This window comes from Salminus brasiliensis, chromosome 13, assembly GCF_030463535.1.
Source record: "Salminus brasiliensis chromosome 13, fSalBra1.hap2, whole genome shotgun sequence".
Taxonomy (NCBI): domain Eukaryota; kingdom Metazoa; phylum Chordata; class Actinopteri; order Characiformes; family Bryconidae; genus Salminus; species Salminus brasiliensis.
The window spans coordinates 2,760,186-2,776,196 of record NC_132890.1 but is presented as its reverse complement, the minus strand read 5'-3'; the positions used below and the strand labels follow the sequence as shown (position 1 = coordinate 2,776,196).

The window sequence follows — 16,011 nt, the reverse complement described above, 5'->3', positions numbered from 1 at the left end:
TAATTGAGGCGTATCGCGCGCCATTGAGATTACATAACACACCCGTTACCGTGTGCGCGCGCTGATGTGGAACTTACTAATCAATAATTCAATCAGCAGAATCTTTCCTCCTGCGCAGATCTTCTGGCGTTTAGAGCCCAGTGGAGGTCCAGCTGGTTCTCCTCACTGCCTCCTCTCTGCACACACGGTTCACACTGGACCGGTAGAGCTGGACCAGTACAGCTATACCAGTAGAGCTGGACCAGTACAGCTATACCAGTAGAGCTGGACCAGTACAGCTATACCAGTAGAGCTGGACCAGTACAGCTATACCAGCAGTGCTGGACCACTAGAGCTATACCAGCAGTGCTGGACCAGTATAGCTATACCAGTAGAGCTGGACCAGTATAGCTATACCAGTAGAGCTGGACCAGTATAGCTATACCAGTAGAGCTGGACCAGTACAGCTATACCAGCAGTGCTGGACCAGTAGAGCTATACCAGTAGAGCTGGACCAGTATAGCTATACCAGTAGAGCTGGACCAGTATAGCTATACCAGTAGAGCTGAACCAGTATAGCTATACAATAGAGCTGGACCAGTATAGCTATACCAGTAGAGCTGGACCAGTAGAGCTATACCAGTATAGTCATACCAGTCTGGCTGTATTAAAAGCTCTGAACCAGTAGAGCTATACCAGTAGAGCTGGACCAGTATAGCTATACCAGTAGAGCTGGACCAGTAGAGCTATACCAGTAGAGCTGGACCAGTATAGCTATACCAGTAGAGCTGAACCAGTAGAGCTATACCAGCAGAGATGGACCAGTATAGTCATACCAGTCTGGCTGGATTAGAAGCTCTGGACCAGTATAGCTATACCAGTAGAGCTGAACCAGTAGAGCTATACCAGCAGAGATGGACCAGTATAGTCATACCAGTCTGGCTGGATTAGAAGCTCTGAACCAGTATAGCTATACAGTAGATTAGGATCAGTAGAGCTGCACCAGTTAAATTACATTTAGGTTAAATTACAGTACAAAAGTAATTTTAGCTGAAGATGATCAGACGAATGGTTTATCAGTCAGTCCAGTGACGTCCAACATGACAGTGTAGCTCACTGCCCCGTACGAGTGGACGTCCATTACTATCTGAATCCACCCGGCAGACTCAGCCATCACAGCGTTAAGCTGAAATCCCAGTTTTCCTGTCGTTGAGTGAGGAAGCCGTACTCTCCCGATCCCTGTAAAGTTTAAAAAGCCTTCCTTTATTGTGCAGTGCAGCTGGGACGGTGTGTGTATGTGTGTGTGTGTGTGTGTGAGAGAGAGTGTTTATGTGTGTGTGTGTTCAGTGCTGTTAGCGGTAATGTCCTGCAGGTTGTAACCCCTCGAGTGGATGAGAGTGTAGAGGGAGAGGCGGGCGTGTGAATGTTTGAGGCTCTGCTGGCTTTGGTGCCTCATAAGTTATGAATACACCTAAACGCTGCCTCTGTGCTCCTGTAGCTGTCCCTCGAAGAGACTGGGACACTGCTGCAGCCTGCTCTGGGTCTCTACTCCTAATTATATGTCCAAATGTTTGTGGACACCCTTTGTAAGAAATGCATTCAGCTACTTTAAGTTGCACCCATTGTTGACACAGATCTGCAAATGCACAAGTACTGCCAATAGAATAGGACACTCTGAAGCAGATCAGCAGCCAGGTGTGGGCTAGAGGGGTATAAAGCCCCCTCAGCATTGAGCTGTGGAGCAGTGCAACTTTTGGGATGAGTTGGGGAGTTGAAGATGAGGTGGGGTGGTGATCATCATCCAACATCCTCAAAAGCCACTTGTTGTTTGTGGTGACCTAACATGTTGTGTCAGTGCGGACAGGAGGCCAGAACGGAGCTATGCTTTTAAAAATATTTAAAAATATGTAAACATATATGTGGACGAGGCCTAATTTTGGTGTTTTCAATCCTAAACCTGGTCAGTATCTGCATCTCTGGAAGCATTTCTGAAAATCAAACCTTCTGAACGATAACATAAGCCAACCCTCAAATGCTAGAGGGAGCATGCCAGCCCAGCAGGGGGCGTAAAACCAGCCAACATAGTCCTAAAAATCTCAGATACGTGTTTTTTTTGCTCCCCTACAGTTGTGAAGTGTAGCTCACTTAAACCCCACTGCTGTAAATACAAGTCACGCTTTGAGCTCCCTCTAGTGGACAGCTGTACACATGCATTTGTTGATCCGGCTGAGAGGTAAAGAAGCATGTGGACTGAAGCGGCTGGACCAGTATAGCTATGCCAGTAGATTAGGATCAGTAGAGCTGCACCAGTTAAATTACATTACAAATTACATTTAGGTTCAATTAGATTACAAAAAGGGTTAAATTACAATATAGGGTAAATTACAGTACAAATTACATTAAGGATAAATTACATTACAAAAACCACTTAAACCCCACTGCTGTAAATACAAGTCACGCTTTGAGCTCCCTTTAGTGGACAGCTGTACACATGCATTTGTTGATCCGGCTGAGAGGTAAAGAAGCATGTGGACTGAAGCAGTAGAGTAATGCCACAGTATTGCCTGCTGTGATTGGACGGCCGTCTGATTGGACGGCCGTGTTTGTTGCAGTAGTAAACGCTGGCCTGCCAGATGGAGTCACTCCTGATTGGAGCCTTAATGCAGTGCAAGCCTGAGCTTCAAAGGCAGTGACTACTGCTTAGACGTACCCAACTGCACATGCAAGCGCGCAGAAATACACACTCAGAACCACACACGCACACACACACACGTATATACATGCCAACACACCAACATACAGTGCAGCACATTGTGCATAAAGTGGAGCATTAAGTGAAATTCCCATAGAGCATGTAGAGCTGATCCGCCAGCTGCATCCTAATCCACTCCGCAGATAGAGATTGTGTGTCTGTGTGTGTGTATTTAGCTCTTTGTGGACACCGAATGTCCCCAGGATGATTGAAACATGGACATTTTGATGTTCATGTGGGGACACGGGGGCATTTGGCTGGTCGCCGCAGTTTGTTTGTTTATTAGATATAAAAAGCTTTTCGTTTGGAAAAATGAAGAGCCGAAGATTTCCGTTTGGTGGCTGAATTGAATCTGGGGGTCAGGGTGGGGTTAGTTGTAGCTCAGTGTAGTTTATACATGCTAATAACAAAAGAGGTCAATGGAGATGACCCACAAATGCAGGAATACACATATATATGTGTGTGTGTGTGTGTGTGTGTGTGTGAAAAGAGAGAAAAGCTACCCCTCTTAGAAGCACTTGTGCTCCAGTGCACCTCTCACACTGCATTTGTACCATTCGTACAGTCGCTCGGGGTGTGTGTCAGCTATGTGTGTGTGTGTGTGTGTGTGTGTGTGTGTACATAGGAGATTGCCCAGTTTTGTTGCTTTTCCTGTTAACTGGAAAAATGTGTTTTGGTTTATTAAGTCGCCTCGTAACGTGTTTTTTTTTTCCATCAGGGAGGGAATACACTTATCATGTGTGTGTAAGTGTGTGTGTGTGTGATGGTGTTTCTCAGTAGGATTTGAGCTGTAGTGATATTAGGGCTGTGCCAGGCCTGCAGTCTGTCAGGCTGATGTTAAAGTCATGGTCTTACGCTCCAGCCGTCTTAATCATAATGAATCGGTCAATGGCAGCTTTGGGCAGCTTGTTTCTTAAAGCTTTAGAAATTAAGCAAACATAAGCATTACTGCTCGACATCAGAGCATGACATTGTGGAGCCTACAATAACAAACAGTATTTAAACTGCAGCTTCAGGATCATGCTGATGCTCCACTGACTGAACTGAACAGGGAGAACGGCGTCTCCGTCATTCCCACTCCGGGCCGGAGCTCTGCTGCTGCTACTGCACTATGGAGCTTTGGTGGTGGAGCTGCAGGAGGAGAACCTCTCTCCAGAACTGCTGCTGTGTAACTCTGCGTAACCCATAGAGTCATATTAGTGTAAAATCCTGTAGTATTACTCTACCACCTCAGCCCACATGCTGCTACACCTTCAGATCAAGCTTCTAGTCTATAAATATATGTATGTGCACATACATATGTACAGCTGTCCACAAGAGGGAGCTCAAAGTGTGATTTGCATTTATGACAGTGGTGTAAAAGGGAATTAGACTCCCAAACTGTAGGGGGAGCCCAGGAGCAAAAAAGCTCCACAAATACCAGTTCTCCCATAATTCTGCTCTAAAGGACCCAGTGTGTTACACTGAGGTGTACCAATAAATGTTTGTGGTCTTATAATCCAAAATTCACAATCATCAATTCATGTTACTGTAATCGCTTAGCTTCCTTTTCTCTCATAGAATTAAACCTTCGGTAATGACTTTTTGAATGAATTTTTGAATGAATTTTTGTTGCTATGTCTTTAAGACATGTTTTGATTGGCTGCATTAAATTATTATATTAAATTATATTAAATATAATAAATTATAATAAAAAACAATCCATACTGAAATTCTTTGTAACTTTAATATGAAGGGGCGGAGATAATTAGCTGTAGGTGGATATATGTTAAATATGCTAAAAAGTTTGTATTAAATATATTATTTATTTATTTAATTTTTTATTTTTTTGACCAAACTCTGTTAACAAAAGTAGATGAAGTTAAAATTTTCAATGACATGCCTTTTAGTGTTTAATATTATTTATATATATATATATTTATTTAATATAATAATAACAACATTAATGAATTAATTTTGCTATCTGGTGTCGCCCAGAGGAGGACAGGTTCCCCTTTTGAGTCTTGGTTCCTCTCAAGGTTTCTTCCTCTCGATCTGAGGGAGTTTTTCCTTGTCCCTGTTCCCACTAGCTTGCTCAAAAGGGGCTCTCAAGTGGCACAGCTGTCTAAGCGCTGAATGTCCGAATCATTTGTCCTGGACATTACCTGGACATTTTATTCTTTCAGCCCCCTAGTACATAGTCCGGGTACTGTCTGAGTGAGCCCATGCGTGAATAGAGCTGGGAAGTTTCCATAGAATTTACAGTGGGTCATGCCACACCTCATGCACTTGCTACACAAGTGCCGTTGCTTGCCTAAACCATGCCTCGTTCCTCATTTCCTGCACACTAGATGTGTGAGAGGGCAGCTGCGGAAAATTCATATGTGGAAACAGCTTAAGTGACTTGAAGGAAGCACATGCTAGCCTACACCCTCCTACCACTGGTGGTAGTATGTCCTAGGGGGAGTTCAAGCTGGGTGGGAACTGGAAATGCCTCAAATTGGATTTGGATGCCTCAAATAAAAATATTATAGAGAGAAAAAGAAAGACAGCATAGTGCAGTTTGTAGATCATACAAAAAACAGCACTCCTTACTCAGGGTTAGTCTTAATGCTTTTTTAATATGTATATATATTTTACTATAATTCATAGTGTTTTATAAAGGCTCACCAAAAACACTGTGATATTTTATGGCACCCTCTATGAGGAGATCCCAGCCTTTCAGCAGCATATAGAGCTCCTATAAAGTGCTACTGTGTGAGGGATGATGTGAGGAATAACGACTCAGTGAATCAGTGAAGTCACAATGGTGCCATGTGATTAATGTACTGTAAAACGCCCGATCAATTTGCATATTCCCTTTTCTTCCACAGGAGCCAGACTGTCCTGCACCAGTTCTGCTGCCCCGCCCCAGAAGCTCCAGAGGGGGATCCCATTGGCTGCTCCAGGTGAGGGCGTGGCACAGGCTCCTTCCTTTTGATGCGTTTCAAGTCAGCAGCGGACTTAATTAAAAAAAGGAGGAGAGAGGAATAGCGAGGCGGGATGCGAGGAGAGATGGAGGGATGGCAGGGAGTAGATAGAGGAGGAGGAGGAGGAGGAGGATGAAGGTCAGCTGAGGATGTGAATATGGCATAAAGCGGTCCGTCTGGCTGCCTCTGTCTGACAGGCTGTAAAAGTCTCCAAGGCGCAGGGAGAGCAGTAGTACTCAGGTGAAGAGCAGGAGATCAGGAGTGCATGCTAAGGTGAGAGAACATTTGGAGGAGTGAGAGAGAGAGAGTGTGACTGTGTGAGAGAGAGAAAGCGTGTTACTCAAGTGGAGAAGAGGTTCGAGGGACGCACTCAGGCGATGAATGCTGAGAGAGTGTAGGTCTCTCGGGACGGTGTCAGACTGATGTTGAAGTCCGGGTGGTGTGTATGAGCTATATATATATATGTGTGTGTGTGTGTGTGTGTGTGCATAGATGCTGACTAGATGGATCTTCTGCTGCTTCTTAAACACTTGGTAGTGTTTAAGCAGTGGCGGCTCAGCAGTTAGAGCTCTGGGCTATTGATGACAGGGTTGTGGGTTCGATACCCAGGTTCAGCAAGCCGCCACTGTTGGGCCCTTGTGCAAGGCCCTTCACCCTCTCTGCTCCCTGGGTGCTGGATAAGGGTAAAATGACCCATATTAAACTGTTCTGCCTCTTAAAATACACACACAGGGCGTATAATGCCATATATATATATATATATATATATATATATATATATATATTATAATGTAATAATAATCATAATTATAATGTAATGTTATAATGAGTCATAGTGTGGATCAGTGTGGATCAATGGCACTATCACACTGATAAAATACTGATTCGACCGTGAAATAGGTCTCAAAGGAATATCACAACATGATTATTAATGAGAGGATTTAATGAGCTGGCTAACATACTGCTGTTATGTTTAATTAATTAGTACAAATTATTCTAATAAAGCTATATTTTCCATCCAGAAATCTGATATATAGCCATATATGCACATATACCATAAAGGATTGGGCATATAGTTCAAAACATATGTATGCATATACATACATATATACCTGAATGGACAAAAGTGTTGGGACACCTGCTCTCTCAAGGGTATTAAAAAGAGTTTTACCTGCTTTTGTTGCGAATAAGGCTAGATTTCTGCTAGATTTTGGAGGAGCATTGGTGTGAGGATTTGATTTTATTCGGTGACAATCAGGATATTGGACCTCACTAATCCTCAACTCATCCCATCGAAAAAAGTACTGGATGGAGCTCCACCATCATCATTCCAGAGAACACACAGTTCTTCCACTGCTCCACAGCTCAATGCTGGGGGGCTTTCTTTATACCCCTCTATAGCCCATGCCTGGCATTAGGCAGCATGGTGCCAATAGGCTCATGTTTATGTACTCCAGACAGTCTCTACATGCAATAGACAAGCTGTGTGTGTGTGTGTGTATTTGCACATCAATGTCAGCAATTGCAACTTAAAGTAGCTGCATGCATTTATTAGAAGGGGTGTCTACAAGCTTTTGGACATATTGTGTGCATATTTTCTGCATGTATAGTATGCAGTAGCTCCAAGTACTCCAAGAGCATAATAATAATAACAATAACAATAATAATAGTAATAATAATAATAATGGTGCAACGGATAGACTGAGGAGACTGGGGTTCAATTCCCGGTCTGGGTGACTAGGCTGTGCTGCACCAATAGGTCCAATAGTCCTTGAGCAAGACTCCTAACTCTACATTGGCCCACTCCTGTAATACCATTCACCTTGTACGTCATTCTGCATGAGAGCGTCAGTTAAACGTATGTTGCCATGTATCAGATTTCCATTTAGGATTCTAGGCCTTAAATTTGCCCACATTTGTGTATGAATGCCCCTAAAATCCCAGAAAATTGCCCCTCTAAAAAAGTTCTGCGCTTCTTTGATGAAAAGAAAAGAACAGGCTGTTTATGTTCTTTGTAGAAGTTGTCTATTCCGAGTAGCTACATCCCAGCAAATCTCTCCAAACAATCCGCTGCTCTGACTGACGCTGATCAGAGCCGTGATGTTACAGCTCCTGAAATAGAACAAGGAGTAATATCATAAAAAGAGGCTTCGAGTGATTGAATTTCTGCTGTATTTATTCTGTTGATCTCTTCATTATTCATCTCTGTGGCTTTTATCACTCCGCTTATTAGATCACTGTCAGAGAACTGTTATTTTGCAACTTGAAGATCTGGAGGGCTGCTAGTTCACATCCACAGCAGAACGCCAAGAGTGGTGACTCCTATCTGGCTGCTGTCGGCTTCTTGCTTTTACACTGTTCTTCAGCTCGGCGGCCTTGGAAACTTATCCAGAAGAGCTAATGCATTCAGTATTGTGTCCTTCATTGATGTAATAAATGCCAATCATAAGCATACGGCTTATAATACACTACATGGACAAAAGTATTGGGACACCTGCTTATTTATTTTTGTTTTTTCCTGAAATCAAAGGGAATTAAAAAGAGTTGATCCTGCTTGTGTTGGAGTAACTGTAAACTCTACTGTCTAGGAAAGAAGGCTACTAGATTTTGGAGGAACATTGCTGTGAGGATTTGACTGCATTCAACTACAAGAGTGTTAATGAGGTCAGAATGTTGGATGATGCTCGTCACCCCAACTCATCATCCCCAAAGGTATTGGATGGAGCACCATTGCCATCATCATTCCAGAGAACACAGCTCTTCCACTGCTCCACAGCTCAATACTGGGGGGCTTTATAGTCCACGCCTGGCATTATTAGGCAGCATGGTGCCAATAGGTTCATGATGTTTATCTGCCCCAGAGAGTCCTATTCTATTGGCAGTACTTCTTCTCTACAATGGAGGCAACTTAAAGTAGCTGAATGCTGCGTTCATTAGAAGGGGTGTCCACAAGTATTTAGACATATATACTGTGTCTAATAATATATATAGAACTGCGGCCTGTGTGTGAAGCAGAGAGCCAGCGCTCTGCAGTACCAGCCTGGTGCCAGGGAGGACATGGTGTGTGAAGGGCAGCTCATGCTGTGTTCCTTTCTCCACCTCGTGTGTGTGTGTGTGTGTGAGTTTAAGGTATTAGAGTGACCCGCTTACTGGCTATTGTGCTGACTGAGTGCCCAGTCAGCACAGTATGTGTGTGTGTGTGTGTTTTTGTGTTGTTAAAAAAGTCTCCTCTCAGAGAGCAAGAGGCCGGAGGAGAAGCGGAGTGTTTAGGAGGTTCAGTGGAGTTGTTTTGCAGAGAAAAGAGCACAGGCTTAATCTCTCATGATTTAAAGATGCACTCTCAACTCAGCACTGAGTCGTTCACTCTCATGACACTCTCACAATGGCTTTGTAATGTAGGGAATTATGTAAGTCTGTGTGTGAGTGTGTGTGTGTGTGTGGATGGAGAGGAGGGTGAAGAAGAATTGGGATGCGTCTAGTTTGGGGGATTTTGTCGTGAACAGTGAACTGATCTAGCTCTGCGTTCTCCTGCCTTCATAGAACACATAGAAACAGACACTCCAGACACTCGTTATGCAGTCGCACAGCCTTTGGCAATAGAGCACCGCTGTTGTTTCCCAAAAAAGAAACAGGCATGTTTTTGCTGCCATGAGGAACAGGCTGATGATGAGTCAAACATATGTAGTTATTATTATTATTATTATTATTATTATTACTATCAGTGTAATTATTCACAAAAGGCGCTCAGTTCATAATTAGTGTTAATGTAATCTTCACCCAGTGGCCTCTATACCAGTGTACAACCAGTTTACAGTGGTTCTACAGTTACAGCATTTGGCTGAGGTTCTTCTCAAGAGCTCTTACATCTGAATCATGGTTAACCTTTTTTTTGGAGGGTTTCTCTGTAGATGGTTAATAAACTCTTAATAGATGATTAATAAAAGAGGATCAGTGACACATCAACAGCAGATCAGTGCAGCAGCAGCAGTGAAGCGTCTGGATCCACTGAGGTAAAGATCCTGAAGATGTTCTGTTGAGGCTTTACTGACATTCAGTAGATTTACTGTTCATCTGGTCCATCAAGTAGACTTAATATCCAAACCCAGCCTAACCCACATCCTAATCCTAACCCTGATCCTGATCCTAACCTCAACCCACAACCTATCCCAGCCTAACCCACAACCTAATCCTAACCCTGATCCTGATCCTAACCTTAACCTACAACCTAACCCTAACCCTGACCTGATCATAATCCTAAACGAAACCTCAACCTACAATCTAACCCAGTCTTACCAACAACCTAACCCTGATCCTGATCCTAATCCTAATCTTAAACTCAACCTCAACCCACAACCTAACCCTAATCCTGATCCTAACCCTAACCTCTACCCACAACCCTAACCCTAACCTTAACTTCATCCCAAAACCCAACCCAGCCTTACCCAAAACTTAACCTCAACCCTGATCCTAATCCTAACCTTAACCTCAACCTCAACCCATCATCCAGGCCCTAGTCCTAACCTTATCCTCAACCCAAAACCTAATCCTAACCCTAATCTCAACCCAAAACCTAATCCTAAACCTAATCTCAACCTAACACCTAATTCTAACCCTCACCCTGGTCCCTTAATCTTAGTCTAATCCAGTTAAACTCCAGTTAAGAGGACAACTGGGTCAGAACATCTCCAAAACATCTGGTAGGTCTTGTGAGGTGGTCCCAGTATGCAGTCTGGTGTGGTCAGTACCTACCAAAAGTGCTCCAAGGACAACCCTTTGAGTCATGGGTGCCCAAGACACAAAAGCTGTTGTGTACAATATCAGGCAGGTGGTTTTAATGTTATGGACGTGGGTTTTCTTTTTGCTATTTGTGTTAAACTCAAAATGAGTTCTCAGACCTCTCAGACCCACTTCGTCACGTTTGCTCCTCAGCTTTTTAAGTTTCTGTTAAATTTGACAGAAAGCCTCAGTTGGAGAAACATTTCTACCATGATCTTGTTGAACCAACAGCAGAGACGCTCAGCGTGGCACGCAGTAATTAAGCGGTGTTAATTAACTCTGTGGATGCAGAGGGTTCTGATTCAGTTTAGATTAAAAGACTGTAATGTAGGTCATTCACGTCTCAGATGTGACTCTCGGAAGTGTGGCGCTGCTGCTGAGAAGCTGTGGTGGTGGTGGAGATGTTCTGGAACAGACTAGATTAACTCTAATGCACTTTAGTAGGGGTTTGTAGCTCAGCAGTGGTGAGTGATTCCACAATCTTATGGCTAATAGTGCCTCTGTTTTTATATAATAAATGGACAAAAGTATTTGGACACCTGCTCAATCATTGTTATTTTTATGAAATCAAAGGTATTAAAAGGAGTTGATCCTGCTTCTGTTGGAGTAACTGTCTCTACTGTCCAGAGGAGAAGGCTTTCTAATAGATTGGAGAGTATTGCTATGAGGATTTGATTGCATTCAGCGACAAGAGCGTTTGTTAGTGATGTTAGGATGTTGCATGATCTCCAACCCACCCCCCACCATCCATCATTCAGAGGGGAAATAGAAAACAGTGGACATGTGTATAGCACTGACACACAGACACACACACACACACACACACACACACACACACATAGAGACTTCAAAAAAATAAAATATGAATAAATATGAATAAAATATATGGACAAAAGTATTGGGACACCTGCTCATTCGTTATTTCTTCGGAAATCAAGGGTATTAAAAGAGTCTCTCCTGCTTTTGTTGGAGTAACTGTGGAATTGCTGTGAGGATTTGATTGCATTCAGTGACAAGAGCATTTGTTGGTGATGTTAGGATGTTGGATGATCTCCAACCCACCCCCCCACCATCCATCATTCTGAGGGGAAATAGAAAACAGTGGACATGTGTATAGCAGTGGACACACACACAGACACACACTCTCTCACACACACACATAGATACTAAAAAATAAAATGATCACTGCAGTGTTTTTCAGCCTCATCTGTAGTTTAGGGTACATCACTACAGACCCCAGTTCCAGTGTTTTTCCTTCTAGTGTTGAAATATATACACTACATGGACAAAAGTATTGGGACACCTGCCCATTCATTATTTCTTTGGAAGTTTGTTGGAGTAACTGTGGAATTGCTGTGAGGATTTGATTGCATTCAGCCACAAGAGTGTTTGTTAGTGATGTAAGGGTGTTGGATGATCTCCAACCCACCCCCCCACACACCATCCATCATTCCAGAGAACACAGATCTTCCACTGCTCCACAGCTCAATGCTGGGGGGCTTTATACCCCTATATAGCCCACGCCTGGCATTAGGCAGCATAGTGCCAATAGGTTCATGATGTTTATCTGCTCCTATGATTATCTGAGTCCTATTCTGTTGGCTATACTTCTCCACAGTGATTAGACAAGCTGTGCGAAGTAGCTGAATGCATTCATTAGAAGGGGTGTCCACAAACATTTAGACACATAGTGTATTTAAAAAATGAGGGCTAGGGTTTTTTTTGAGTGATACTTCTGGACCACAGGCAAATTCAGCGCCGCCAACAGCCCGAGCAGTGATTGTAATGCATACACTTATTGAGCTTACTAACCGGCTCTCACTCCAGTATGAGGTACTCAGGCTCCACTGCACATTTATCTGAACGCATCCTGGGGGAAGAGCTTATGCTATCTATCAGGGATAGAGGAATTGATAGAAGCACTAGATAATATGGGCCAGCCGTGACGAGTTTGGCTGCTTTTGGTCTTCAGAGCATGCTGATTTCAGTAGTATCGTAATTAGAGTTACACCAGTCAGCCATAACATTAAAACCACCGACAGATGAAGTGAATAACGTTGACTATCTGGCTCCAATAGCACCTGCCAAGACCTGGATCTACATATTAGACATATTAGGTCTCGAAGGTGATGTGTTGGAGGCAGGTTTAAGAATCTGAGACACTTTCGCAAGAACCAAACTGGGTCAGAACATCTCCAAAACATCAGGCATCAGGTCCTGTGGGGTGTTCCTAGGATATGCAGTGGACAGTACCTACCAAAAGTACACGAAGAAAGGACAACTGGTGAATCATGGGACCCCCAAGGCTCACTGGTGCTCATGGAGGCCCCATCCACCTCACAACTTACAGGACTGTGATGCATTCTGCTCACGCAGAAGCTCCTGAAGTAGCTCCTGAAGGTAACAGCTCTTATACAGCTCCACACATGTTTAATAGTAAGAAAAACAGAAGACGTGGTGGGCAGCTTTTCTCTGCTTAGATCAATTATTAACGACAGCGGATCCAGCAGTCAGGAAATGCGACACAGGCTGGTGCTCAGCAGAACAAGGATCTACAAAGATCCGAATTTTCCAGGCTGTGGTTCTTTGTGGAAGCTGGACAAGCTCTCAGAGTGCTCTCTGGACAGGAAAGAAAAACCACAGTTCTGAGATCAGATCAATTCTCACCTCTCACACGATTCCCAGATACCCCCAGATAAGTGAAGCGATATTGGAGGAAAATCCAATTCACTAGTGAAGACAATTACATGTCAGGGTCAAAAGTATTGGGGCATCTGATCTTTTATTGTTTCTTCTCAAATCAAAGGTATTATTAAAAAAAGAAGCTTATTCTGCTTTACTGGATTCTGGAGAAGCATTGGTGTAAGGAGCATTAGTGGGCTCAGGATGCTGGACGATGATCAACACCCCAGCCCCCCCCCCCCCCCCACTTTAAATGCCAAAAGTTTAGGATGGAGCACCACCATCATTCCAGAGAACACAGTTTCTCCACAGCTCCATGCTGGGGGCGTAATACCCCACTAGCCCAAGCCTGGCATTGTGCAGCATGATGCCAGTAGGTTCATGTATTGCCATTAGTATAGCCATTGAGTCCTATTCTAATTCTCAACAGGCTCTAGACAAGCTGAGCGTGTGGATTTGCACATATGTGTCAGCAATGGATGCAACTTAAAGTAGCAGAAAGCTTTCATTAGAAGGGGTGTCCACATACTTTCGGACATATAGAGCAGGAATTACCCGCCAGTGGAAAAGCAGCAACAGTGGGACACAGCCTTTGGGTTGTGGGTTAGTTCCCTTCTAGCTGGGTTCTGTTCTTGAATGGACCGTGCTTCAAAAAGCTAAAGCCACCGACCCACACGCATGATGAACAGTTGGAAGCAGGCTGTGTGGGCTGGAGGCTTTATTTGGCTGCTGATATACACATCCTGCTATAGAAAGAGGATTAATAGACAGCTCATCAGGGCTTATTACTTTCCTCCACCGCTCCACATTTTGTTCTTTTTCTGTTCATTGATACGGGCCGTGTGGTTTTTTTAGCACTGGCTTTGGTTACAGATGGTTTCTAAATCCAGACGAAGTCAGTGATGCTCAGATCTGGTTGCGATGGTGTCAGCTCATTGTGAGCCATTTTTACAGCGATCTTCAGTCAGGCAGTTATCCTGTTGAGGTGTCAACTTTCAACCAACATCCTCCTTCAGCTACTTCATGCTTGTTTAGAATACGCTCTGGTCATTCTGATACCCTGGTGACCTCTGCAAATGCTTTTTTTGGCGTGATCATAATCATTGACTGGGTTGGGCCAGTGGGGTAAAGATCCTGAAGATGTTCTGTTGAGGCTTTACTGAAATTCAGTAGATTTACTGTTCATCTGGTCCATCAAGTAGACTTAATATCCTAACCCAGCCTAACCCACGTCCTAATCCTGATCCTAACCTTAACCTCGACTCACAACCTAACCCTAACCCTGATACTGATCCTAATCCTAACCTTAACCTCAACCGTAATCCTAACCATCTTCTTGGCCCTAACCGTACCCTTAACCTCATCCCAAAACCCAACCCAGCCTTACCCAAAACCTAACCTCAACCCTGATCCTAATCCTAGCCTTAACCTCAACCTCAACCCAAAACCTAACCCTCATCCTGGCCCAAACTTTAACCTCATCCCAAAATCTAATCTCAACCCATAACCTAACCCTAACCATCATCCAGGTCCTAGTCCTAACCTTATCCTCAACCCAAAACCTAATCCTAACCCTAATCTCAACCCATAACCTAACCCTAACCATCATCCAGGCCCTAGTCCTAACCTTATCCTCAACCAGGATGCAGGTTTCAAAGCTTTATAAATACAATGACTCCTCAAACCTCGTCCCATCAGTCGGCCTTCAGGAAGTGTCAAAGGAACTTCTAAACTAGTCCTGAAGATTGATGGTGTGGTGAAGGTTGAAGGTTGCAGGGATTCATGAGAAGATGACCTTACCAACTGTTCAGCATGGGGGTGGATTGAGCATGCTTTGGGCTTGTGCTGCAGCCAGTGGGAACTCCACAGGGAACTGTTCCCTGGTGGAGGGAGGAATGGATTCAGTTAAATTCCAGCAAATTCTGGAAGCAAACATCAAGCATCTCACCATCTGCAAAAAAATAAAAAAATAAAAATATGATCATCTGAAGATGAAAAAAAGGAGGAGCTTCTCCAGCAGGATAATAATGAGCTTAAACACACCGCAAAATCCATGATGTGACCATGGTTCTCACAGTCCTTTGACTTAAACCTCATTGAAAACCTGTGGATGGACCTCAATACAGCTGTGCAGCAGAGCGACCCAAGAACCTCGGAGAACTAGCAGGTTCTTCTGCAGGGAGAATGGAAATCCAGAAATCCCCCAGATAAGAACTGAAGGAGTCTCAGCTGCTATAAAAAGCCTTTATAAGCTGTGAAACTCGCCGAAGGGAGTGGTACTAATTACTGACCAGGCTGGACATCCAAACCTTTGGCTTTAGGCCCTTTTATTTTATTTTTTTTGCAGTTTTGAAACGGAAAAAAACAAGATTTAATAAAAAAGTACAATTGCTTAGATTATTAAAGAAACATCAAACATAACAAACATGTCTTCTTTACCTTTATGCCTTTTGGAAATCATCTTTTACTTGCTTAAGCCTCTCTGGCTCTCTGGATGCACACAGAAGCGAGCAAACCTGAGCATCAAGCCCTTGGTGGAAACAACTCCCAGCAATACTTTTAAAGTGTTGCCGAGTGAAACGCAGATTCAGAGATGGAGTGTACTCAGAAGTCAGCCAAAGTCAGACGAAAGTCATTCGGCTTTGATTAAGGATTACTAATAAACAAAAACTCTTTAAAACTGTCTTTTAACCCCTTGTAACAAATTTCTGTTACCAGAGAATAGCTCCACAGTCCCTGTGGTTATTGAGTAATACACCTTAGTGATTACTAGTATTATTACTAGTACTATGACTAGTAATAAGCTTTTCTCCGTTAAGGGGATAAATGATATAATAGAAGGTGTGTCCCAATTGCAGACTAGTCAGTAATACT

General features: G+C 43.4%; 1 protein-coding gene across 1 annotated transcript in view; it reads left to right on the top strand.

Annotated features, from left to right (window-relative positions):
• The first annotated feature begins 5,474 nt into the window (after positions 1-5,474).
• The window catches only part of iqsec3b (IQ motif and Sec7 domain ArfGEF 3b), a 29,775-nt gene continuing 19,238 nt past the window's right edge, over positions 5,475-16,011 (top strand). The window contains exons 1-2 of the mRNA XM_072695808.1: positions 5,475-5,479; positions 5,584-5,658. Coding sequence (XP_072551909.1) covers positions 5,475-5,479; positions 5,584-5,658 — 80 coding nt within the window. The remainder of the gene's footprint in view (positions 5,480-5,583; positions 5,659-16,011) is intronic.